The sequence below is a fragment of the Lonchura striata genome, chromosome 1A, assembly GCF_050655825.1.
Source record: "Lonchura striata isolate lonStrDom1 chromosome 1A, ASM5065582v1, whole genome shotgun sequence".
NCBI lineage: Eukaryota > Metazoa > Chordata > Aves > Passeriformes > Estrildidae > Lonchura > Lonchura striata.
The window spans coordinates 42,626,892-42,651,614 of record NC_140741.1 but is presented as its reverse complement, the minus strand read 5'-3'; the positions used below and the strand labels follow the sequence as shown (position 1 = coordinate 42,651,614).

General features: G+C 36.9%; 2 protein-coding genes across 18 annotated transcripts; one reads left to right on the top strand and one right to left on the bottom strand.

Annotated features, from left to right (window-relative positions):
- Positions 1-502: 502 nt before the first annotated feature.
- Positions 503-13,498, bottom strand: IRAK4 (interleukin 1 receptor associated kinase 4). Of its 16 annotated transcripts, XM_085570262.1 has the most exons (13): positions 12,781-12,872; positions 12,434-12,604; positions 11,255-11,400; positions 10,735-10,932; positions 9,853-10,013; positions 9,127-9,191; positions 8,766-8,880; positions 6,989-7,128; positions 5,993-6,028; positions 3,865-4,048; positions 3,024-3,086; positions 2,205-2,363; positions 503-2,082 (listed from the first exon to the last, which is right to left on the bottom strand). In XM_085570262.1, the coding sequence occupies exons 2-13, from the start codon at positions 12,592-12,594 to the stop codon at positions 2,050-2,052; spliced, it is 1,461 nt and encodes a 486-aa protein (XP_085426388.1). In that variant the 5' UTR covers positions 12,595-12,604; positions 12,781-12,872; the 3' UTR covers positions 503-2,049. The 16 variants fall into 16 exon arrangements, with proteins under 16 accessions (XP_085426388.1, XP_085426397.1, XP_085426393.1 ...); XM_085570271.1 differs by lacking the exon at positions 12,781-12,872 and adding an exon at positions 13,364-13,498 and having other exon boundaries at positions 503-2,363; XM_085570267.1 differs by lacking the exons at positions 5,993-6,028; positions 12,781-12,872 and adding an exon at positions 13,364-13,498 and having other exon boundaries at positions 6,989-7,098.
- On the top strand, positions 12,990-24,723 carry PUS7L (pseudouridine synthase 7 like). Of its 2 annotated transcripts, XM_031507905.3 has the most exons (8): positions 12,991-14,237; positions 14,876-15,035; positions 15,972-16,167; positions 17,932-18,030; positions 19,494-19,575; positions 20,939-21,216; positions 22,873-22,926; positions 23,503-24,723. In XM_031507905.3, the coding sequence occupies exons 1-8, from the start codon at positions 13,343-13,345 to the stop codon at positions 23,824-23,826; spliced, it is 2,088 nt and encodes a 695-aa protein (XP_031363765.2). In that variant the 5' UTR covers positions 12,991-13,342; the 3' UTR covers positions 23,827-24,723. The 2 variants fall into 2 exon arrangements, with proteins under 2 accessions (XP_085426384.1, XP_031363765.2); XM_085570258.1 differs by lacking the exon at positions 22,873-22,926 and having other exon boundaries at positions 12,990-14,237.

Sequence of the window (24,723 nt, the reverse complement as noted above, 5' to 3'; positions counted from 1 at the left end):
TGTTGACTTTACTGTATGGAGACCTCAAAAAAAAAAAAAAGCCAAGTTCCTTCTCCTTGCCCCCTGCATATTTAAAAAAAATAGTTGCTACATACATTAGCTAGTTTTACCTAGTTAACCCCTCATAATCAATAAAGAAGTTCAAAACTTTTTTCTAAATTGTATGAAATAGTAGCTAACATTGCTTCATTTTCAGTGAGGAAGGGAAAACTACTGCCAAAACCTTACTGCTGAGAGCAGCACTGCAAATATTAATGGTCTAGTATGACAGAGTAGGAACTCCCATGACTGAGATTCTCCTCAAACTGCAGAATATCACAGTTGGTGTATGAACAAAAATGTTCCACCTTACTAGAGGTGAACAGAGCTAACCAGGGAGTTGCTACAGCAAACAGACTTCTGGACAACACTACAGCTGTATTCCAGCTCCAGGGAATAGCAAATAGACATGATCTAATATGAAACCTTCACATAACAGCTGGAGTTGCTTAAAACTGAAGAATGGCTTCAGCAGATTTTATTCTAATTTAGCTTTATAGCAGCTTTTTTTCTCCAGGTTCAGAGCTGTACAGCTTTATTCTATGCAGTGAGATTACCATTATGTTATTAACAAAAATGCAAGCAACATAAAATTATAAGTATTTTCAAGGCTTTAAGTTTTAATAGTAGAAAGAAGTAATAATGCAGAGGGTTTTTTAATGTTAACACTTTTTTACAATTTATAATCAAAAAATCCAGAAGCCATTAGGTAGATCCTTTTTTCTAAATTCTAAATAATGAATAAATAGCCAGAAATCTAATGCTATCATTAAATTAGAAATCACATGCTTGCTACAATGAGATATATATTCCTGAATGAAGTTACACAATCACAGAATTTCAAATTTAACTGTAGGCTGGACTGTATTTGTATCCCTAAGCTATTAAGAAAGTTCATGAGGTGCAAAATGAGTTTATATGAAAATAACATCTTCATTTACAATGGTAATATGTTCATGCTTATTCCAAAGTATCTGGAATCTTACTAGTCACTTTCATTCCATTTTTAGTCTGCTTTGATCTGTCAATGTTTCTATTTTAAAAACCTTTCTATTTATACTTTCAGAAGTGCGTTTTTGTATTTAGTTAATATATACTTAAAATAGCTTAATTATTTGACTAAGTAAAATGCAGAATTGATCTTCACATCGTTATTCTGATCACTTTAAGAAAAGCAACCATTTGTATTTATAATCCATATAGAAGCCTCTCCTAAAGTACTAAAAATACTCAATCCTCCTAAAATAGTCAAAGTAGCTAAGAGTCTTCCTGTGAATAAAAATTAAATGGTTTGTCATCATGGAGTTCAGTGTAAGAAAGCATTTGCAAATGTAAATGCATCTGCACAGCAAGATCACCATTTTGCTTGGGAATTACTGAAATGAAAAAACAACCTAGAAAATGTCTTGCAGCCTTTATTTGACTAAAACTAATACCAAGAAGACTTTTTGATAATAATCACATTCACTAAGAGTACCAGACCATTCACTCTAATATGAACTCTTAAGCTAAAATATTAAGTAGAAGCTTGTTTAAACTGTGTAATACTATTGTCATTTCTCAAAAATACAGTATTAAGTACCATTATAGCTATTAAATGGTTTTGTCTTCAATAGACAAAGGTCTAGTACACCTGATCAAGAAAGCAATTTACAGAAAAAACATTCTGACCAGTTACAGTCATATGCCTTTGCAGCAGACATACTAGATATCTAGAAATAAAAAGAATCAAATAGATTAAAATATGGAAATGCATTTAAAAAGCTGCAGGAGATGATGATGTACTAGCACTGCAACTTGTTAATACAAGAAAGAGTTTTCCCATGTTAATAAGGTTCCTGTGACAAAGGAAATGTGAAAGAGCTGCTGACAGGCCAACAGTTCACTTTACGTGTGTCCAGAAAGTTCTGGAAAGCAGAGTCACTGATAATGTTGGACAAAATACTGATTAAACGTTTGGTACCGATGTCTCCATTACAGAAACATTGGTGTATCAGAAGAAACACATTATCAAGTTTTTATCTCTTGGAGCTGCTGTTGGACCTGGACAAGAACAGACAGAAATATAATTAACTGATACTGTAACCATACACAGGGAACACACACACACACACACACACACACACACACTCACCTAAATAAGCCTTTTTCCTGAGACTACATACCATTTTAATGTCCGGCCTTCTGTTTTTCTTGTCATTCAGACACCGATCAGCAATTGAATACATTTTATGAATTGAAGGTACATCCCAGTCACTCATCTTTACATCAACATAATCCTCAATAGTTGCCTCCTCATCCTCAATTTCATCTTTTATGGTTAACTACAAGAGAATTTGAACCAACAAGCAGATAACATTTTAAGTATCTGAACAGCATGTGAGAGTATAAAGAAACTATACATTTTAATTAATTATTTATTTTTATTCTGTACCATTTTAATTACTACAATGTCATAGAGCAAATTTCCTTAAGTTGTATCATACAGATTTAACTGTCTCCCACTTCAAGACTCAATTTTCTAGTATTGTTTCTTTTGTAAGAGAAGAAGCACAATGAACAAAGTATCCTAATAACCCACAAATACACAAGCTGAAGTTGGTATAATTTTTTAATTAGTTTTATAAAGCCTCTTCCTGTAAATGAATGTCTGTCTGTAAACTAAATTTCTGTCTCCAGTCCCAGTGGCTGTGGTATCTGCTAGAAACTTCTAGTCCGAAATCAAATTTTAAATGTGACTGGTTTAGTCCAAAAGTCCTCAGTTCCAACACACCTGAAGTGGGTTATCTGTAATCACGCGTACTCTTTGAGGAAGTATAAATGACATAAAAGGCAATGAGTAGAGGCAGATCTGCCTTCCTCAGTGGGTCAGTCTGAAATTACTGACCAACAACTGATTGTCTCAGAACCTGTTAACTTACTATGATTTCATATAAAGTGATCCTGGAGCAGTGGGAGGGAAGGAGAAAACAGGAAGAACATACCAGCAACTGTGGCTCCCGGTTTTCATCTACTGGAGGAAGACCTGTTATTATTTCTAGTAAGACCTAAAAGGAAAAAAAATCAGAAGAGAAAATAAATCACAGAATAACCCTTAGCATATATATGATTTGCAAAAAGGAGCATGACCTCCAGCCTGTCAACACATACTCTCAGTATCTGTGTTTGTCCAAAGATTTCCTATACAATTAATTGGTTTTGTTCCTACCTTTATTTTCATTAACTCTTATTAGCAGCATTGATTACAAATTTCAACACAAGTTATTGTCACTACATAGTGTTCCTTCACAGCAAGACTGAAGGATTTCCAAACTATTCAGACATAATGTTGGGCCTACCTTCCCATGAAACTAAATGCTGTGAAGGAAATGGTCAATAGTGATTCAGAACAAATTAAATTTTCTTTCTAATATTAAGGTCATGTCTTTTTTGTACTCAGCTCTAAGGTAAATTCAGCATGGACATTATATTTTTGGTGTTGAATATAGTAAAACACAATAATTTTGGACTATTTTCTTAAATTTTATTTTTCAGCCTGAGTTACACTTTTGTGCAATACCATGCAAGCAAAAACTACGTTCCACACCACTTCAAACCACATTTAGCTAGAACTTGGAATATTTTGCTCTGGTATTTCACATAGCAAATCAACATATTCAAATTATTTTTACACAGTGAAAGTTTAGAAACACTATCTTAAGAAAATATCTCTTGGGGAAAAAAAATTATGGACCACAGTAATAATTTCATTTCAGATACTCTTGATTTTGTGTGCTTTTAGCATTTACAAAAGAAGTCATATACTGCTTCCCACATTCTACTTACTACTCCAAAACTGAAGATATCTGATTTAGGTGTTATCTCTCCTCGCAGAGCTTCAGGTGCCATATAGGCTGCTGTTCCAACAATTCTTTCAGTCATGATTGTCTGTGTGAATGTTACTGATGCTCTTGCAAGGCCAAAGTCAGAAATTTTGGGCACATATGTATCAGTTAATAAGATATTTGCACTGGTAGAGAGGGGAGGTAGGGGAAAAAAAACAAAAAAAGTAAGAGAATTTTCCAAACAGTACATAAATAGGTTTTAATAAGACTAATAATTCTTTAGTAACCAAATGTAAACTGCTATTTTGACTATCCTGAAAGCTAATATATTTATACATTATTCACAAAACAAGTTAAGTAAATTTAGTTTTGTTGGAAATTGCTCAATTTCAAAATTCATTCCTATAAACAAATGAAGAACTGACTGCAAGATCCATCCATGTTTTTTCTTGTGTGTATGCATGCAAAAAAAAAAAAAAAAAAAAAAAAAACAAAAACCACAAGGGAAAAAACTAGACACTCTCTCTACCCCCAAACCTTAGAAATACAAAACTTTCTTTTAACAGACCAATTATGTTACATTTATGGTTTGCTTTAAGAGGGACAATACAGAATACTTGTCTCTGATCGACTTCTACTGGATCACAGTTTAATTCTTACAGTCTAAATCTCTGCTCAGAACTAACAAAAGCAGTTTTTATACGTATTATCTAATACTATGTCAACCATGACAAATTGATGTGCCAAATGAGTAATACTCTTATGCTTGTCTTAAAAGAAAACCAGAAAACTTAATTACTGCTAGAATATTCTATGTGCCATATTTTTACTTGACCTCCAGCTTTTATTTTCCTTAAAAAAAAAAGCAACCCTGGCAAATGGGGCTCATCTCAAAGTCCTTAACACTTTCATAAAATACTCAGTGGGGTGAGTTACAGCAGAAATCTACTGGGTTTTAATCTTGTACCATTTAAAACCATTTTAAAATAGCTGGATTTAATATTTATGAAATCCTCATTTTCTGATCCCTTTAATGGAACTGTAAGAAATCAACAATGCCAGATATAACATATAAAACTTCCTAGAAAGTTAGAAGTATAACTTCCCCTTCTTGTTCGCCAAACCTGAACAAAATTAACACAGCTGTAAGTTACAATGGATCACATGATGTCAGAACTGCTGTAAATAATGCTAGATATATGATTATGACAAAAGGCCAGACACTTGTCAAGGCATCATCCACCAGCTGGTTTCCTGTTTAAAGCTCAACTTCTTAAAAAAAAAAAAAAAAGATATTAATATCACAACTTCATAAATCTCAGCTTCTTATCAACAGTCAAGTCCAAAGAGTGGTATTTTTTCTTTTGGTACACCACAAAAAAGCATAACAAATGCAATTTTTACTGCAACCTTCAAGCTTCAAAAGAGGACTGAACTATTTCCTGGGCATAACCAGTCCAAAAAACTATGAACAACTGTGAGAATACCCATTAAATCTTGTCCCCTCTAGCCTAGAGAAGCTGTTCTAATGTCTGTGTGTTTATAAATGGTCTACATATAACAGCAAAATGAAGACTGAAGTAATCTTAGATGTCTCTTCATCTAAATGTTATCTGGGAGTGGCACCATTAATAGTACTAATCGAATGTACTGAACTACTCACACAAGTTGCAAAATGTTAAAAAAAAACCCCAAACCCAGTTGTCTAATATGATCAACTCACAGCAGTTAGAAGGGTAGAGGCAGCATAAGGTAAAAAAGTGCATCCCTTCCAGTCATTACACTTCTCCAGAGGCTTAAGCAGGAAAGAAGAAACAAACTGTCAAAGCAGGAAGCACATAACATACATGAGAGGTAGCTGAAGCAAATGCTCGTTCTCCCCAAGCTGAAAGGTTGCAAAACTGAAGTTGTCTGTATTTAACAAAGCTGCCAGAAGCCAGAAAGCTACTGAAACATTCATCCGTAACACCCAATCAGTTGCTCTTTCTTAACCATCAGATGGAAAAAGGCATTTGGGGCTTTTCTTCAAAGATTTGGGCTGCTTTTTAAAAAAGCCAACACAGCAAACTATGTAGCGTGAAAGAGGAAATAAACAACAACAAAAAGAGAAAAGCCAACCAAACTCTCACCTATTCTGAGTTCTGATATCCATAGGAAAAAAAACTCTGGTGTAAAAAACAATTAACATTTATTATCATTGAAGAACCCTGAACTTCATGAACTTGACTGAAATAATTTTACTATATTCATAAAAAATAGGAGTAAATCAAAGGAGACAATCTGAGGAAGTGTTCTACGAAAAGGAAAAAAGAAAGGTGTGTTTTTATCTGAAAAATTCCCTATTTAAAAATTAATTGCTCCTCAACAACAGCTTCATTAGAAGCAGTTGTTAAAGAACAGAACTCCATGTGTTCTCATGGCACTCAAATAACTATTTCAAAGTATAGATTATGATATAAATTACAACTTACATATTAAATTTCTAACACAATTACAATTACAATGCAAAATCCTATGACTGGAATGCTGTCCAGCAGCTAAGGGAGCTGGCAGAAAAGGAGCCTCAGGGAAGGTGTTATCACTCCCTACAATTAAACTGTCTGACAGGAGGCTGGAGCCAGGTGGGGGTCAGTCTTCTCTCCCAAGCAGCATGCAATAGGACAAGAGGAAACGGCCTCAATTTGTGCCTAAGGAGGTTTAAATTAGGTGTTAGGAAAAATTTCTTCACCAAGCAAAGCAGTGAAAGAGGCTGCCCAGGAAAGTGGTGGAGTCACCAGCCCTGGAGATATTTAAGAGACATGTAGATGCAAGCATCTTGGGACATAGTTTGGCAATGGACATGGCAGTGCTGGGTTAATGGTTGGACTTGATGATCTTAAAGGTCTTTTCCAGTCTAAGCAATTATATGGTTCTAGCCCCATAATTATCTTTAGAAGCCTGTACTGGTCATGTTCCTGTGGCACAGACAAGGTTGTGGTGATGGATGTCACTTGCAGAAGATTGTGCCCTTGACTGAAGTAATGCTTTTTACAGTTTGTTCTCTCTAAAATTGATTTAACAGGGGAAAGATGAAAAAGAAAAATTAAAATTTGAAAATGCAGCCAGCAATACTCCACAGGTTTTACCTTTTAATATCTCTGTGAATGTGATTATTTTCATGCAAAAAGTTGATGCCATTTGCTGTACCTTGAACAATTTTACACCTCATATTCCAAGGAATTGGTGGAGTTTCATCCTTGATTAAGAGAGAAAGGTAAGTAAAAATCTGAAAAAATATATATATGCTCACATAAACCAAACAAACATACAAAATCCCCACAACCCAAAAGCAACTTCTTGCTATGTTTTGTTGTTTTCAAGTAGATGATTAAAAACACTACCAGCATACATGTCTTAATTTATTTGGGCAGAAATACATGCCTCTATCACATTTCATTTTTTTCCTGTATTTTGCCTTAGATTAAGTTGCCAGTTGCAAAAAATGTTTTTGGTTAATGTTTGATTCTGACACTCCAAGGCCAGCTGCTCTGCAAAGACCTATCTGTATCTACTGCAACTCCCACTTTGTACTGGCACTGATACCAGAGCCTTCAACCTGAAGCAAATAATTCAAAGCAATCCATAGTTTTTACTAACAAGAAGAAGTCAATCTTCCAGCCTTTTTGGGATTTCTTGAGAGTTTAGTTTTATTCATGCTACTAATTAAACCTCAGAAGTAAGGACATCTACATTTAAAAACCAATCATCAAAAATCTTGTCAGTGGCCAAGGGAAGTGGCCATTCTCACAGTATCTCACCATTCTACCACCTCTCTTGCCTGCTCAATATCCAGACACAAAGATGACACAATAAAGAGTCCATGCATCAAATACATCCAGTGAACTCACAAAATCTTCAGCAAGAACAGATATTCAAGTAAATACATTACTCACTCTCTGATCTCATTAGAAAAAGATTCTATTTTATAGATTATGATTTAGATTCCTTGATTTATGTCATAAGTGTGTCTCTTCCTTGTAAAGGACTCATCTTTAAAGCTCCTTTGATGATAACAGCTAGTTACATGGATAACCATTTTCATATGCATCTTTTTAAAGCACTGCTCATTTCTACACATAAATTTGCACTGTCCTTAGGTAAGACTTAGTCTCTCTTCTGCACTGATTCATTAAAAAAAAACAAAATAATTGCACCTGTAGCAATGTATGCAAGCAAACAAATCAATCTAAACTGACACAGCAGTGCTAACAGTACTAGTCCTTTCCCCAGGCACTGCTACTCATTTTCATCACAGCACCACTTTTTTCCCACTGCAGCAGAAGAGTTTGTGCAGCCCTTCAAAGGAAATGCAAAATCTTGTCTCCAGGTGAAAATTAAATATTTTTTTAACCAAGTATTATTGTATCAGCCTGATCAGTTCCCTAATCCACATATTTCTCCAACTGATAGATGCTTGAACCAGTAAAACCAGAGAATCAGTGCATAAAAAAAAAAAAAACAAGCCTGACAATTTAGGTCTGGGGACATGGGTGGTTGAAGTAGCACCAATGTAAAATGTTCAGCAGATTACAACCTCAATTGCTGCAGAAGAGAACATGCCAACATAAGAACTGGGAAAAAAGACTGCAGCACCCTCTGCACTGCCTGACACAGGCATAGCCAGTCCAAGCTTCTGTGATGCTTCAGATACCAGTACATTGACATTGCACTGACAACCTGATTTGACTTTAATCTAAAATGTTTGTGTAAAATCTTATTGGAAGAATACTTATTATTAGAACATAAGAAGAAAGTAGTAAAACACCATTTGGACATCACAGTTCAGTTCCATTTGAAGGACATTGCACAGATTCCTATACTTTAGCAAAGTAAGGCAATTGGAAGCTAAGAGATTTCACTTACCAGACAAGCAAGCCTGTCAAGCAATGAACCATTAGGCATGTACTCATACACCAGACATGGCTGAGCACCATCACTTGAGAAACCAAGTAATTCTACTAAATTTTCATGCTGACACCTATAGCAAAAAAAAAAGTAAGTATCTGTTCACATGTGCTCTGAAAGACTCTAAACATCTGAGGAAAACACAAGGCAGAGGGAACTTGATTCCCAATGACTTATTTCACCTCTACTGCATAAAGCCAGGTTTGTGTGGTGATGTTTTAAAACAAACAAAACGTGATTGTGCTGTACAATACACATTGTCAGTTAACATGCAAATTGTTACGTTAGAAAGACAAAAATTGTATAATGATGCACTCACTTTGCCATTATGTTTATTTCTTGCTCAAATTGTTGTTTCAAGTCTTGAACACTAACATCAACCATCTATAAAAAGAAGTATTTGACATTAACATCATTGGTTCATCATAAAATGCACAGCTGTCAATTAAGGAAAAAAAATAACTGAAGGCCTTTCTTAGTAACTTTCACAATACACCTTTGACTCAGCTCAAAAATAAAGTATCAGAACATGACTTTAAATTCCTTGAAACACTGTATAAGTGCATCTAGTATAAGTCAACAACTTACTCCATTCATTGCAGTTACCACCTAAAAGCACTTAATTACAAAATTCAATATTCACACAAAAGAATGGTTACAAAGACTAAAATTCTGTGACAATACCTATTTACCTTGTGAATCTCAGCCATCCTAATCTGAAATGGAAACCTCCTTAGGACCCCTTCTCTTCTGGCACTTCTTGAGGATGAGGGGAAAATAACTGGGAAAGCACTCTGCTCTTCCCAACAATTTGCTTAGCCCCTCAAAGGAGAGCTACAGAGAAGGCAAGAATTAGCTCCTGTGACTGTGCTGACTTGCAACACTGATGGGACTAAGGGTAAATTTCTTAATCCAAATAATGTGCAACATGGTGACAACACTTTTTGAAATGTATCATTCAACACTTTTCACAATAAACAAGATAAAGAAGTCTATTATATAAAGTACATAGTCATTAAAATGAAAAATTCCCAGAACAACTTACAGCAATGAGCTTCTTGACAGCCACATTTTTGCCATTGATGTAGCCTTTGAACACAATGCCAAATCCACCTTCTCCCAGTTTATTACCTCCAGCTGATTCTGGTCGCACATCAAAATTATTTGTAATGCTTTCCAAGTCATGAAACAAAAAATTCTGGAAATCTGAAAGACATTGACATTTAGCATAAAACTATGTTTTCACATAAGGAACAAGGTTCTCTGTTTCAGTTCTCTTAAAACAAAAACTTGCTACCACACGAAACCTGACACAGTGGAGCCCTACGTCCAGCTCTGTGATGAAAATTCCAGACACACAAAAGGAAGGCAAATAAACATATATAATTACCTACACATCATTTTCTTCACAACTAACACTGTAGTATGCACTTGATTGTGTTTTTGATTCATATTTGTAATACAGATAATAGAAATTAAATGTGTGGCAGAGAGAGTCCCACTGCCTTATATACAAAAAATACACCAAGATTACATCATGTTCCTGGCAGCAACCCAAAAGTCAGCCTTTAGGAAAGAACAGACCAATCACACACTTTCCTAAAATGCCTTCTTTAGTCATCTTTATTCCAGCATTCTTAGTAATTTCTGACATACAAAATCTAGTTTTAAAGCATGAGATGCTGAACAGTCTATAAAATAAGAACTGGAAAAGTGCAACAGGATTACGTGTGGCAAAAAAGAAATTGCAATTTAATTAACAGTTACGTTTTCTCTCAAATTAGGTGACTTATTGGCAAGATGCTGTTTTCCACAGATGCACCATGATAGAATAGAGTCATCACTCTCATGCGCCCCTATGATTTATTTCACATGGGGTGAAGGACAGATCAGCAAAAAAACAGCACTGAATTCTACCAATGTCTACCTGTGTTACTGGACTGTGAGCTGCTGTTTTCTTCACTTGAGTAGGAAGAACCTGAATGATGCTTCTCAGTACTCTGAGCTAAAACAGGCTTTACAGATGCCACTTTTTTTTCCTGTACAGGTAGTTGTTTCTCATGCATAGGCAAGGTTTCCTGTGAAGAAAGAGGTAATGTAACTTCTTGTGGCATCCTTACAGCTTCTGAAAAGGGAATTTAGAAAAAGCGTTAACTACATTAGGAACCAGAGAAAAACTAAGTCATGCTAATGTCAGTATTTTTGAAAACTAGGAGACACATATGTATCACCAGGTTATATTCTGCCACCATGTGTAAACTCAAGCACTCTTATTGGAACTTGAAACTCTTACTTAAACTATTATTATAAATGATAGAAAGGGGAAAATATATTCAAATTTGGTTAGGTTTTAACGCAATCCTTTCTGATTTTCAAGTTAGTGTGAAGTTCCCTAGCATCTTAGAAAACTGAGAACATAGTACAAAATGTACAAGAGTGACAGTTACCTGGAAGCAAAAGGCTTGCTGGTGCTAGGAACTGATTCCTAATCAGCAGATCCACAAGATCAGCAACTGTACAGTTTGTGGTTCCCCAGTCATAAAGCAATTCACACGTAGGGCTCTTTCCCATTTGTACAAATGCCTCAAATCTCCTTAAAAGATAAGTTAAGACAAATATGAAAAAAAGAAAAAAATGCCTCAAAAAGCATGAAGGGAAAGAGATTAAAGGCAAATGACAAAAAAAAAAAAAAACACATTGAAAAAAATCTGAATGCACTGCAAAACCCACAAATCTTCTGAAGACACAGCCAAAAAAAACCTAAACATATTTAAAATCAGGGTAAAAGCATGCAAAATATGAGAAAAATGATAGGAAATACATGTATACATGGCTTCAGCTGTTTGTATAGGATCCATAATATAGTGGCATCTTGGACAAACAAAGAAGAGACTGTTAGCCAGAGACCCAGAGACAGTCAGAGCCAGATCAAATGTAAAAATAATTGTTTTGCATTCATTTAGCATTCACACCCCATCTTGAATATTTTGAGATGAGCATTAAAAATAAGATCCAGTACTCTGACTGATTTAATATTATTATTGAAAGAAAAACAAAGACTTAATACTACCATTACTAGAAAAGACTGGAAACCCATGATGATATATATACAGCATCTAAAAATCTGTCTTTGAAACAGCTTCAACAAGGATTCAACAAGCCCTTCAAACAATGAGGTGCTCGTAAAATATTGCAAGCATTACTCCTCAAATAAACTTGTCAGTTTTAGGCCTCAGGCTCCCCACGTTTATTGGGCATTTTCTTGGGAACAGTGAATTAGGAGTTACAGTACAGCTGTCTCTTGGGCACTGTAATATCAATCCTAGTCTTTAGGGTACAGAAAGTTATGCAGCCCGTGCTGTATTGCTAAAAATACCCATGTCTGTAGTTCTAATTAATACTAATTTCTTTAGTCAATTTTCTGAAGCTTGCTTAAAGCCTGAGCTGCAGTACAATTAGGAGTAATTACCTTGCTTTCCCTAAGGAAACGGGACTGCAAGACCCAAGTGCCCACCAGCACACGAAGTGCAGCAAGTTACAGGAATGAGATGGAAAGCGGGATTAACAAGGTGTTTGTGTTGAACGAGTAATTCACGAGTTTACGTTACGAGACTTTCATGTAGGACCTTATGTGCACTTGGCTGTATCTGCTTTCACCGGACGGGTTGGTTATATCCACCGCAAGTTTCTTCCACCCTTCCTGCGGGTCGATGAAGTCTGCCAGCCTCCTCACGAGCCCGTAGCTCAGGCAGCGGACATGCGTGGAATCCGTCACGGGCTCGCCCATCCTCCGGCTCCTGGCGGGACACAGCGTTACCCGAGCGGCTCTCCGGGAAGCGCCCGCCCAGCGAGGCGCCGCAGCCGCCCCCGGCCTGACGGCTGCCACAGCCCCCACCGGCGCAGCTCCCGCCCACCATTCCCGGCTGCCAGCGCCCCCCGCACCCGGAGCCGCCCGGGTCCCCTCACGCCTCACCGTCGCTTCCTGCCCGCGGGCCCCACGATCCCTACCGGGCGTTCCCGGCGCGCCGCTTCCCCTTCGCCTCTCACCTTCACGGCTTCCCCTTTAAGGGGGCGTGGCCCAGCCCCGGTGCCGCTGACGTCACCGGCGCGGGGAGGACACAGCGGAAGCGCTCTCCCACCTGGCCCTCCCATAGGCGGCCAAAAGGGGCCCCGCCCCCGGTACGGCCCATGTCCGGCCGCGAGGAGGGGGAGCTCGCTGCCTCGTCGTCTGTCCCCCCGGCCCTGGGGAACTTGGTGACGTCCTTGGGCCCGTTTGATGGGAGGAGGGAGCGGTGGAGGTGGTGGCGCCCCCTGGCGGCGGTTTCCGGGGCGTGCGGGTCCCGCCGCTCCGTCCGTGCCTCGGTCCCTGCATCCATCCATCCGTCCGTCCGTCCGTCCGTCCGTCCCTGCCCCAGCCAGCCACCCTCCCCGCCTTCCAGCAGCCTTTTCGTAGCAGTGGATGCTGTTCCGGCCCTCTCCCTTTTCCCTCTCCGCCCGCTGCGGGTGCGGCGGGCCTGGCGGGGAGCAGGGCAGCCATGCTGCCCTCCTTCAGTTACCTGGGCGAGCACACCGGCTTCCGCGGCACCATCAAAAACTCGCCGAGGGACTTCGTGGTGACAGAGCTCGAGGTGCCCGAGCTCCTCCTCAGGGACGCCCGAGCTGAGCTGCTCCAGGAGAGCAGCGAAGCGCCGCCGGCACAGAGCCGCCCGTGTCCGCGGGAGCCCAAGAAGCGGCGGCCGGAGCCGCCCGGGCCCGGCGCCCTCGGGTGCCCCCGGCATGCCGCGCCCGGGCCCCCGGGGCGCGGCCCAAGCCGGGCGGGGCGCGGCTCTGCTGCATCCCCCGGCAGAAGTCAGCGTGAGCGAGACCCCGATCTGCAGCCCGGCCCCGGGGAAGCCCCTGTGTTGGAGTCCTTACTCGGCAAGCCCGTGAGCGAACTGCTCAACAAATTTGCCTGCGATGTGAAGGATGCGTGGGGCTTGGAAAACAACGCGGATGCTGGTGCCAGGGAGTTCTCGCTGGGACCTAGGCTGGACAAGAAAATTCGAGCTGATTTACACAGTGCTGTTAGGCAGAAATATCCCTTTCTAGTCACTGTTACGAAAGACAATGAAATGATTGTAAAAGGGAATCCCGATTACAGAGAACTTTGTCAGTTAGTAACTGAAAAGGAAACAAGTGATTTCTTTAAATTTTTAGATGCAAAGCTAGAAAATTCTACGTTTTCTTTTGAGCCTGATGGAAACAAAGAGCACAGGAAAACAGTTCACCACTTCATCAATAGGAAATTTGGAAAGCTTTTAGAAACAAAATCTTTTACCATGACAGATGCCAATGATCAGCCAAATACATCAATAATAGTACGGTTTCGAGAAAAAAGTTTGTCCAGAAAAAGGTGTGCTGGTGGTTTTCAGAAGCAAGATGTTTATACAGGTAAATTCATTTTTAGTGAAGGTGTTCTGTAGAAAGACATACTCAGGATCATTTCTATATGACACATAGGCCTGTCAACTCATTGTTGATGTTGAAATAAATAATTATCAATGCAGTGGTGTTGTATCCCTGGAGAATGAAATGGAGGAATCAAGTTACTGCAACCATTTGGCATAACGGTTACAGTTCTTTTGATTGTAGCCACTAACTAACTCTGTGGCTTTCCCAGGGTGATAGCTTTCCCTTGAAAGTAATTGTGGGGTTTTTGGAGGTGCATGTAGATACTGAACAAGTTAGTAAGGTAAAATTTGACTTATGATCTCATTCTTGCATCCTCTGATACAGAGAATGTTTCCTGCAATATGTCCATGCATGTCTGTTGAATTGTGTTGTATTTTATGAGGTGCTGTTTTTAAAGGCATCAGGGTTTTTGATTTGTCTGAATTTTGTGTATAATTTTTATTCCTTTCCTTCTATACTGTAAAAGTCTCATTTGATTTAGTTTTGTGGGGTAGGAGGACAGTTTCTTTACAGTTTCCATGCTGTTGCAGTTTGAGGGGAAGAACCTGCCCGTCTGTCATGGCAGAACACTGAAACATAAAGTCAAGTTCCTAATAATTCTGAGATGGTTGTTTCAGCTTTCACCCTTCAGAAAGAAAACCTAGAAACACTAGAAGCAATTGGCTTGTTGGCAGTTGAACTTGATGTTCTTCCTTCAGACTTCAGTTACACTGGCATCAAAGATAAGAAGGCTATCACTTTGCAGCCTATGGTGGTGAAGAAGGTGACTCCCGAGAGGTAATTAAAATCTGGGTACAAGCAGCTTAATATGTAGTTTTTGGCGTTAATAAGTATCAAAATAGTACAATCTCTTGAAATGTCCTTTCTGATGTGTTTTCCCCTTGTCTGTATAGAGCACAATGGAAATGGCTTTAATCTTTTGTGCCTTTAGGGAATATGCAATTTAGCACTCAATGGTAAATATCCACTGCAAACTGGACTGTAAGGCCAGTTGTCTAGGAGGTAATTAGCAAAACTTTGTGTTAGTGTTTAAGTTATGAAGAAAAATAGGTAAATGCATCCTCACAGCAAGAGAAATCTTTTTTATGAATAAACAGTTTATGAAATTATTAAAATATTGCTTAGGATTCAAGCTCTTATGCTGAAATTTTCCTTTGATTTGAGTCACTCTTGTTTACACATATGAGCAAAGAGATTGAGTGGGTATTTTAAAGTGTAAATATTTGAACTGTCAGCTGTGTTTCCAATTACAAGCATTTGCGAGCACACCCAGAGAATCAGTGCACTGAATTTGTTTTTGTTAAGGCTGATGAAGAAAGAGCAATTTTGGGGTCTGCTAGAGCACACTACCTTTTCCTTTCTCTCTAAAAACAGGTTTTGAGGAGGTAAGAGTAAAAACATTACTAGTTTTTCAATTAAAAATATTAAAAATTCAGTGCAGTTACTCTTGAGAAAGTTCCATGAATTGCTTAATTCCAGCATCTGTCAGGATCATAAAAATGACAATACTTTAAAAAGTATTTCTGGATTATAACTTAATTTTAAGACTTTTATCTCTGTATTTGATTTTGTTTTCTCATAATAATTGTTTTACATCCCATTTTATTTTTTTATGTGTTTTTAGTATCAGTGCAAAGGTGAAAAAGACATTCATTAGAAGCTGTATAGCTTTAGTAGAGGACGGTTCATAATTTCTCCCAATTACTTATTCAGGTTGAAGGAAATTGGAAACAAAATGGAAAAAAAGGGTATGAAAATATACAACATCCGTCCAGCATACCAGCACCTCAGACTTGGTCAGCTGAAGGGTAATCATTTTGACATAGTTGTGAGAGATCTCCAACACCACAGTCATGACACTTCTGCAGATTTGAAGGAGAGAATATCTGAAGCAGTGGAAAGTGTTGAGGTAAGAAAGACTCATGATAATTAACAGAGTTTTAATTCTTTTCTGTTATAAAAAGTGCCTTTAAGGAAAATGCTTGTAATAGCACAATAATGGCAGTATTTCCCAAATTTAGTGCTTTTTGCAGTTTTATGTCTTTCCTGCATTACTTAGGGACTCAGGAGTAAAATTGCCTTCCAAGAAGGGATTACAAGTGAATTGATTCCGTGTTTCAGCCTGGAGGCCCCAGGGTGGTGCAGCAAAAGAAAAGGGGAATTCAGTAACAAATGAGTATGGATATAAGAGCCATTGCTGCACAGAGCTGAGACCAGCCAAAGTGATGGGTCTCACTGTGGCAGATGAAGGAGGAAATAATGTACATCCATATAATGTGTACGTGTATATACACACATATGCTCAGTGCAAATCACAGCTGGTTGCCTTTTTTGGTCATGTGAGGAACCTGCATGGTTGGCTTGGATGAAAAACTTTCATGGTATGAACTTATGTGGAATATCTATCTCTGAGAAAGACTCCCCTGAAATGCAGTGGATTTTGATTCTGCTTTCCTTAGTTCCTGAAGGAAACTCTGATCATGCAACATTCTTAAACCACCAAGAAAAATAAGAGCAAATAATGGAAGGGAAAAACTGTAAATATTTTTTACAGTATTGATTCTCTTGCCCTAACTTTCGAAGTAATAACTATAATATAAATTGCTTTAAGAAGATTAATCCAGGAATAAAGTCTTGAATGACAACTACCCAGTGTGCAAAAGCAAAATACATTACATGTACTTTGGAAATTAAATTTTATTGTTGAGAAAAGCATTCAGCTGCTACTATAATGCTTTCTTTGCTTCATCTGACTTGTTTTATTTTGCCGTTTGGAAAATGAAGCCAAATTCCTGTGATTGTGTGTCTTGCTTTATTGGATTTACCTTACTAGTCAGAAGATAAATGACAAAACAGGATACGTATTAATCCAAAATACGCATTTTTCATCTTCTGTGAAGGCAAAATTGTGTATGGGACCTATAGATGTCCAAAGCAAGATTATAAAATTGGAGCCTAATAACCATTTGCAAAACAAATATGTATTTTGTGTTTGTCTACTCCATGTAGACAAGACAAACTATTTTCTAGAAAATAATATTATTTTCTAGAAAAGATTGCTATATGTATTTTCTATTTTCTATATAGATATTTTCTAGAAAATATTACTATTTTCTAGAAAAGGGTGTTCTCTTTGGGTCACATGACTGTGATTTTACTTCTTGTGTGTTACCTAGAACTCATCAGGAGATTTAAAATCCCAATTAACAGAAGTGTTCACTTTTGACCTTTATATTGCACTAATAACAGAAATTATCTCATGTGAAAAAGATTAGTGTTTTTAAGCAAAAACAATCAATGGTTACTGTTCATTAGCTGTGCTGCATTTGCTTGAGTAGAGATTCCATAATCTGACACATTTAAAAGCTTAATTTCTTTGACTTGATCTATAGTTGTAATTATAATAATTGACTGTATTGGAATAATTTTATTTCATTTACATGGGATCTTTTTAATAATGTGAAGACAATGGGAGAACCTGATAGTCTTTTTAGATGTCTTTTTAGTGCCAAAATATCATAATGAATTATGAGTTTTGCTTTTCATGTAACTTCTGATTCTGGTTTTATATATTTTGGACATAAATATAGATGTGTGTGTGCTGTCTGCCAGGCCTTATTGATCATACCCAGTACTTTCACACATGTGATATATTTATTCTTTCTCATTCTAGACAAAAGGTTTTGTGAATTACTACGGACCTCAGCGATTTGGACAAGGACAAATTGTTCAGACAGATCAAATAGGCTTGGCTTTACTGAATGAAAAAATGGTATTTCCATTTTGTAATTTGAGTCCTTATTGTCAAGAGAATTTCATATTACTGTTGCAATATCTAGCACTGGAGTTGACCTTCTCAGTGGACAATTTCATTTTTGAGATAAACCCGTCTGTGTGCTGGAAACAATTGCTTAGATCAGTTTCAATAACAGCATAAGCATGAAGATATTCATACTGAAACGAAAACCTTTTTTAAACAGCAAGTGAAGCTTTAAATAGTTCTGGGGTGATAGTTCTGTCTGTGATTGGGATTGTTATCATACCACTTGGCAGGAAAGTGGTTGCATTCTGTACAGGGTTTGAACACTGAAAAGAAGCAATCTTCATACAGTGTTCATTCATGGTCCTGATCACTCTGAACTGTAGCTTCTTTATCCTGCTGGGGGTCTGTTTACTTCTTAAAAATGTCACATAAGTTTGTAAGAAAGGATTTGCTTTTTCAATATTGTGGTAATTTATCTGCTATATAGAAGAGATTTCTGCTTTCCATTATTCCTTGACTACTTTCCCAAACTCTCAGTTCTGAGCTTATTAAATAATAAGTAATAAGATAAGAGTAATGTACTTTTCAGTGTATGTGGTTTAGTGTTTGGCACTATAGAAGAAATAAGTAGAAGACTAATCAGACACTACAAAGTCGAAAGGATACTTGAATATCCTTTTCTTCTAATCTTGTTTTAATTCTGAGAAAAATCAGGAAAGCTTATCTTTCAAATACAAGAATCAATATTTGAGAGCAGCCCATGAAAGTTGCTGTTGATGTATCTGATATTAGATAGCAGTTGGACCAGGTGCTGGTCCCTGAGGAGTAATGATTTAAATACTTAGTCTTAACTTAGTTACTTTAATTTAAAATATGTAGGAATTACTGTTTATATTAAAAAATGTGTCAGTATGTGATTTCACAGTCCAATACAGAGGAGGACAAGAGCCAGGTGTAACAGGTTGGTAGAATTGCTAGCAAATTGAGCAGCTCATCTAATATTGCAAATAGCGGTAATTACTGTAGTGTTTTCCTTGTCGCAGTGTCATCTAACCTAATACCGATCAGTATTAAAAAACAAAACAAAACAAAGTTTTCCCTCTGTATGAGACTGTGGAAAGTGTTCAATCTAAATTTTGCATGAAGCATGTAGGATGGAAGCAAGGAACCTTAGTGTTCAAGATAGAATGATGACAATTTCAGGTGGAGAAGTTTGAACTGAATGACCAGAAAAGTGACCTGGTTTCTCACAAAGCTTTGAAACTGTTTTACATTTTCTGGGTGACTAAAACCTCTTTTTAACTTGAGAAGGGGCACAAGACATTGTTCTGTGGTTCATAGGATCTTCTGTGAAAGGGAGAATTTGAATTTTATTTAATTTTGAGAGCTTGCAGAATATTTTAAAACAGAATTGGATGCATGATTACCATGATTTTTCCATATTTAACTGGAAAAAAAATTGTACTTTTAAGGTGAAAGCTGTGAAATTATTTTTCATGCCCGAAGATACTGATGATCCTGTAAACAATGCAAAAAGATACTTTCTTCAAACTGGTATGTCCACTTAAATTGTCCACTTTAATTGTTAAAGTGTATTTATGCAGAGTCAATATTGTGAGGTAATAAAGTGTTGCTGCACAGGGAAATATGTTTTATTTTCCTACTGCGTTATTCCACTTACACTTCATTATAATGAGCTTCATTATAATTTTTATATGTGCAACTCAATAGAGTTGCACATTTCAAAATTATATGATGAGGCCCTAAATGGGCAAAATAGTGGAAAATGAATGTACTTCAAGTGCAAGAAAATATGGAAACAAACACTGTATATCATAATGCTGGAAAAGACTAAGATTTATCAGGGGACTTCTGCTTCCTTCCATCTGTCTGCTTTTGGATAATAAACTTCTCCCTAGTGAGGGAAGTATGCAAGAATGTGGCACCCAACTCATACTCAGCACTTAACACATCTACTTTCTTTCTTTCTTGAATTAAAATCAACAAAATAGGTCAAAAACAGGAGTGTGCTGAGTAGAGCACTCTGCCATATTTATTGGTTTTATCATTCACCTGAATTTTCTCACCACTTTGAAGTTGTTCTCAACTTCAAATACATTTTTCTTTTCAAATATTCCACATCTCTATTAGCCTGCTTATCATTGTAGATTGACATACCAACTATGATATATAGCTTCAAAAGACAAAGATATGTAAGATAAATGATTCGATATAGCTTCAAAAGACAAAGATATGTAAGATAAATGATTCGGTTCTGTACATGGAACTTCCAGTTGATGTGGACCCTGAAAGCAGCTGCTTGCCTTTTCCTGAAAGCAGACATAGAAGTCTGTGCAAAAGGCTTAATCAGGTAATCACTTGTAATATGAAAACAAAAAGCACCCCATACAATTTTAAATATATAGCATTTATATAATGTAGTAAAAATCCAGTTAAATGCATTTTTCATCTTAAGAGTCAGACTTCCCTAAGGCAAATGTAATTTTTGTCTTTAAAATAAAGACAAGGTTTTTACCTGCTGTGAAATACATCTTCTGAAATGATTAGTAGAGATTTAATGTTCTTTTATAGCTTGGTTTTTACTTCCAGTTACCTGGCTCAGAAAAACCCCTTTGAAGTGATAAAATAAGTTTCTAAAAAAAATACTGTTCAAACTAGGCTGAAAAACTGAATGACAGCTAGTCTGCATTAGACAGAATAAAATTCATGGGTCTGTGTTGATAGGCATACAAGATGAATTTGTCTAACACAACACATTGAAGGAAAGGAAATAATCAAAGCATGAAGACATTAGACTGATGCCTTTTTTCTCTCTTTGATTATTTTATCTTTTTAAATGTCAGGTACTGCTTGAATAATCAGGGATTACTGACATGGTTATTTTTGTTTATATCAGAAGATGCAAAGGGCACACTTGTGATGCTGCCAGAATTTAAAGTAAGAGAGAAGATGTTGCTACGAGCTTTAAATCGCTATGGTGTAAATCATGAAGGTTGTACCAAAGGATGGCTCAACATTCCTCACTCCTTGCGCATATTCTATGTCCATGCTTATTGCAGTAAAATTTGGAACGAAGCAGCATCATATAGGCTGAAGACTTATGGCTCAAAAGTGGTTGAGGGTGATCTTGTCTTCTTGGAAGAAATTGATGAAAGCATTTCCCTGAATGACAAGGTGAGTCTTCTTGTAAAGTAGTCCTTGTAAAAAGAAAACAACAACAAAAACCCCTAAATAACTTAATGCACTTGAATACATAAGCAGACATACTGTAATGCCTTTATTTTGGTTCATTCACTAAAATATTTCATATTGTGACAAAGTTAAAAAACATAATGTAGGAATTTTTTTTTGTTTCACCATAAATAGACCTATGAGCTAGACATATAACTAGCAGCTTTAATCTGTTTTGGCTGTTCATTTTATTCAAGTGAGAGGAAGGAGCAGAAGGTCAGAAATGATACATACGAAAATTTAGTCTCCATGGTATATAATGCTCTTCATAGGATTTGACTGGGGAAAACCTTCAGAGTGGACTCTGGGTGTGCCCATATTACCAGTCAGTGCAGATCTGAGTTTTGCTCTCCACATCAGGCCTTTCCTAAATACAATGCTGAATGTGATTCCAGGGTGAAAGCCTCATGCTGAATTGATAATCTCGTTGCAGTTACAGAGGCAAAACATGTTTAGCCCCATTTCATTGGTGCTGGGTCTAAACTGGTAGCAGCTGTTCAAAAAATGCGGTGGTCTTCTTGCTAAAATACTAAAAGGCAAGGGAGTGCTTCTGCTTGCTCATAGCTGAGCCTGGGAGCTGTGCATGGAGCCAAAGAGTACAGTGAGCCATAGAGCCAGTGAGTAGAATCTGGCAGTAGAGTGTCTGGTCCCAGGTTTTGACATGCTGAAGTCCATTCCGATGTGCTCTCTTCTTTTAGAGTTAGCATACCTTATTGTGAAGACAGTTGCCAAGTAGCAAGTGGTAGGACAAGAGGAAATAGCCTCAAGGTGTACCAGAAAAAATTAGGTTATGTATTAGAAAATATTCTTCACCAAAAGGGTTATCAAGCACTGGAACAGGCTGCACAGAGAAGGGGTTGAGACACCATTCCTAGAGGTATGTGATATGGGTTTAGTGGTGCATTTGGCAATGTTTTGCAGCTGGACTCAACCTTTTCCAACCTAGATTATTCAGTGATTCTATCTTTCTCCTGATCAGATAAATCATAAACTGTGCAGTGTTTTACTGGAGAACAAACAGATGTATGCAGAGGCACAATGTAATTAATTGCTTTTGGGTGAACCTCTTACAAATTTGAAGGCAAGAGCATTTGAAAGGTTATCTCCAGTCCCTATGGAGTAGCTTGCGTTTCAATTGAGATTTTTCTTTACTAGTATATTTGAGAGTGAATGTTAATGAAACAATTAGATAAAATGAAAAGCAGATATATTAAATTCAGTATTGAATTATGGAGTTTTATACAGATATATTCCTTCTTAATCTAAAACATTGGTTTTTTTTATTTTTATATTTGCTGATGTAGCACAAGATGGCATTGACTTTGTTAACTTCAGACTCAAAGAATAATAGTGGTAGCTAGCATCAGTGTTTCTAGCATCAGTAAGTGTTTCATGCAATGCCATCTACCAGTAAACTGATTAATATAAATTAAGCATATCTTAAGATTTTTTACTATCTGAGTTTATTGCCCCTGCATTAGCCATATAACCTTAATATTCTGTGCAAGTTTATAAGTACAGTGTGTAATTCCTAAAATAAAACATATATTTTTACTTTTTAAAAGGTTGGTATTTTTCTATTCTTAAATCTCTTGTCAGGTTCATGTAGTCACTGCTTCCGAAGAATCAGCTAACAAATATTCTATATACCAAGTAAGTCTGTATGAAAAATTCTGAGTTGTTGATGTTTTTATTTGATTAAAATGTTTTATTTTAAATAATATGATCAATTTAACTGGTGCAGTCTTTGTCCCTGTCAGAATGCACATTGAAGAAAACACATGTGAAAACTAATTTTTGCTCTCATAACAAATTTACTTGGTAGTAGAAATAAGTAGTGTCATTTGCAGTATGGCAATATTTATCCTGAAGCCTTCAGGAAAGATTTCAGTCTACTGGAAAAAAACTTTCAAAAGGAGTTGACAATCTAATTTTTGAAGGTTTCATAATGTAGTTGTGAGGTCTTGCATGGCAACTGAATATATGGCAACTGAATGTCTTTACTGCTGTATGCTGCTTTGTTTTTGGATTCCTGATATGCTGATTATATTTTATACTTTATTGACATTCAATATACCCGCCATGCAGAACATCATTTCACAAGAGAATCTGCTGGTTTACTATTTCAGGCCCCAAAACACAAGGTTTAAACACATTTTAAATTATCACATTTATTTAAAGGGGAATGGATGAGTATTACCTCAGATATCTTTGTTTTTTTCTTCGAAGGTGGTTCTTCCGATGGTGGGACACAGTATCAAGTATCCCAGTAATAAAGTTGGACAGTGGTACCATGAAAGACTTTCTAAGGATGAGCTGGAGTTGTGCAAATTCAGAGTGTCTCCATTACAGCTAAATATACCTGGATGCTACAGACTCATTTTGAAAAATGTTCAGAATCTCTCATATTTCTTGGAAAGTAGTGAAAAAGAGATCAAAATAGAGGACAACCATCTGAATGATTTAAAAGTCTCTCTTCATATATCATTTGACCTTGATCCTTCATGTTACGCAACAGTCTGTCTGAGAGAAATAATGAAATGTCATTTTTAAGATTCCACTTAAGGAAAAATTGCAGGAATATTGTACAATGTTGGTATTTTACATTTAATGTACATGTAATGCCAAGAACATAAAGGAAGTTCAAGTCACAAACAAGAGAAATTTGTAGATTGAGATTCATCCAGATAAGGAAAAAAAAACATTATCAAAATCCTTTGGCATGTTTCAAAATAATTCCAAGCTCTAAATGCATAGAGTGCATTGGTGTAAAACTCTTTACACTAGAAAGGTCTAACAGAACTTAAAGAAACCATGGGCAACCAACATGAATTGCCTGTTTGCATAGGCATCTGGCTTGCAAAGTTAAGTCCTGGAAAATATTTGCAGCAAACAAATGCATCTTGTAATTAATTGTATTTTTTTAAATGTTTTATACTAAATGCTATTCAAGCAATAATGTTGCAAGTTTACAACCTAAAGGTTTCTAAGTGAAAAGTTGTACTGAGGTTTCCTAAATATATTGTGTTTCATTGTGTTCAGGTAGGTAGTGTTAAAGTCCTGAGTCAACAGTGACAAATTGTCAGTTGCTTTATCAGACATTTATGAATGCCCCAAATAAAGTTAATGCTGATGAGTTCAGGATTCAGTGATGTATAACTGGGAGTGCCTATTTCATTAAGCTCTTCAAGATCAGGTGACTACTAGACATCACTGGAAAAACATTTATAATAAAACCAAAACCATGTAACATTGTTTACAAGATGCAGGCTCTATTCCTGTTACTGTCAAGCCTTATGGTAGCACAAAAAAAATACTAACCAGGTTTGGAAAAAAAGCTTCTCTATTTTCTTTTTGATTAAATAAAAAAAAAAAAAAAAGGCACTTAACTGTGATAAAATGAGTGGATTTTTGAACAAGGGTAGAACAATAAAAGCATCATTTACCTTG

What these genes read in the sequence shown, in the direction of transcription:
- PUS7L (XM_031507905.3), top strand. Translation starts at nt 13,343, where the DNA reads ATGCTGCCCTCCTTCAGTTACCTGGGCGAGCACACCGGCTTCCGCGGC. An exon ending in AAGAAGGTGACTCCCGAGAG is followed by an intron (nt 15,036 to 15,971) that starts GTAATTAAAATC and finishes TTACTTATTCAG; the next exon opens with GTTGAAGGAAATTGGAAACA. An exon ending in ACAAATATTCTATATACCAA is followed by an intron (nt 22,927 to 23,502) that starts GTAAGTCTGTAT and finishes TTTTCTTCGAAG; the next exon opens with GTGGTTCTTCCGATGGTGGG.
- IRAK4 (XM_085570271.1), bottom strand. Translation starts at nt 13,395, where the DNA reads ATGGTGCCGCGGAAGCCGGTGTGCTCGCCCAG. An exon ending in TTGACAGGCTTGCTTGTCTG is followed by an intron (nt 7,129 to 8,765) that starts GTAAGTGAAATC and finishes ATATTTTTTCAG; the next exon opens with ATTTTTACTTACCTTTCTCT. An exon ending in ATTCACAGAGATATTAAAAG is followed by an intron (nt 6,029 to 6,988) that starts GTAAAACCTGTG and finishes TTTTTACACCAG; the next exon opens with AGTTTTTTTTCCTATGGATA.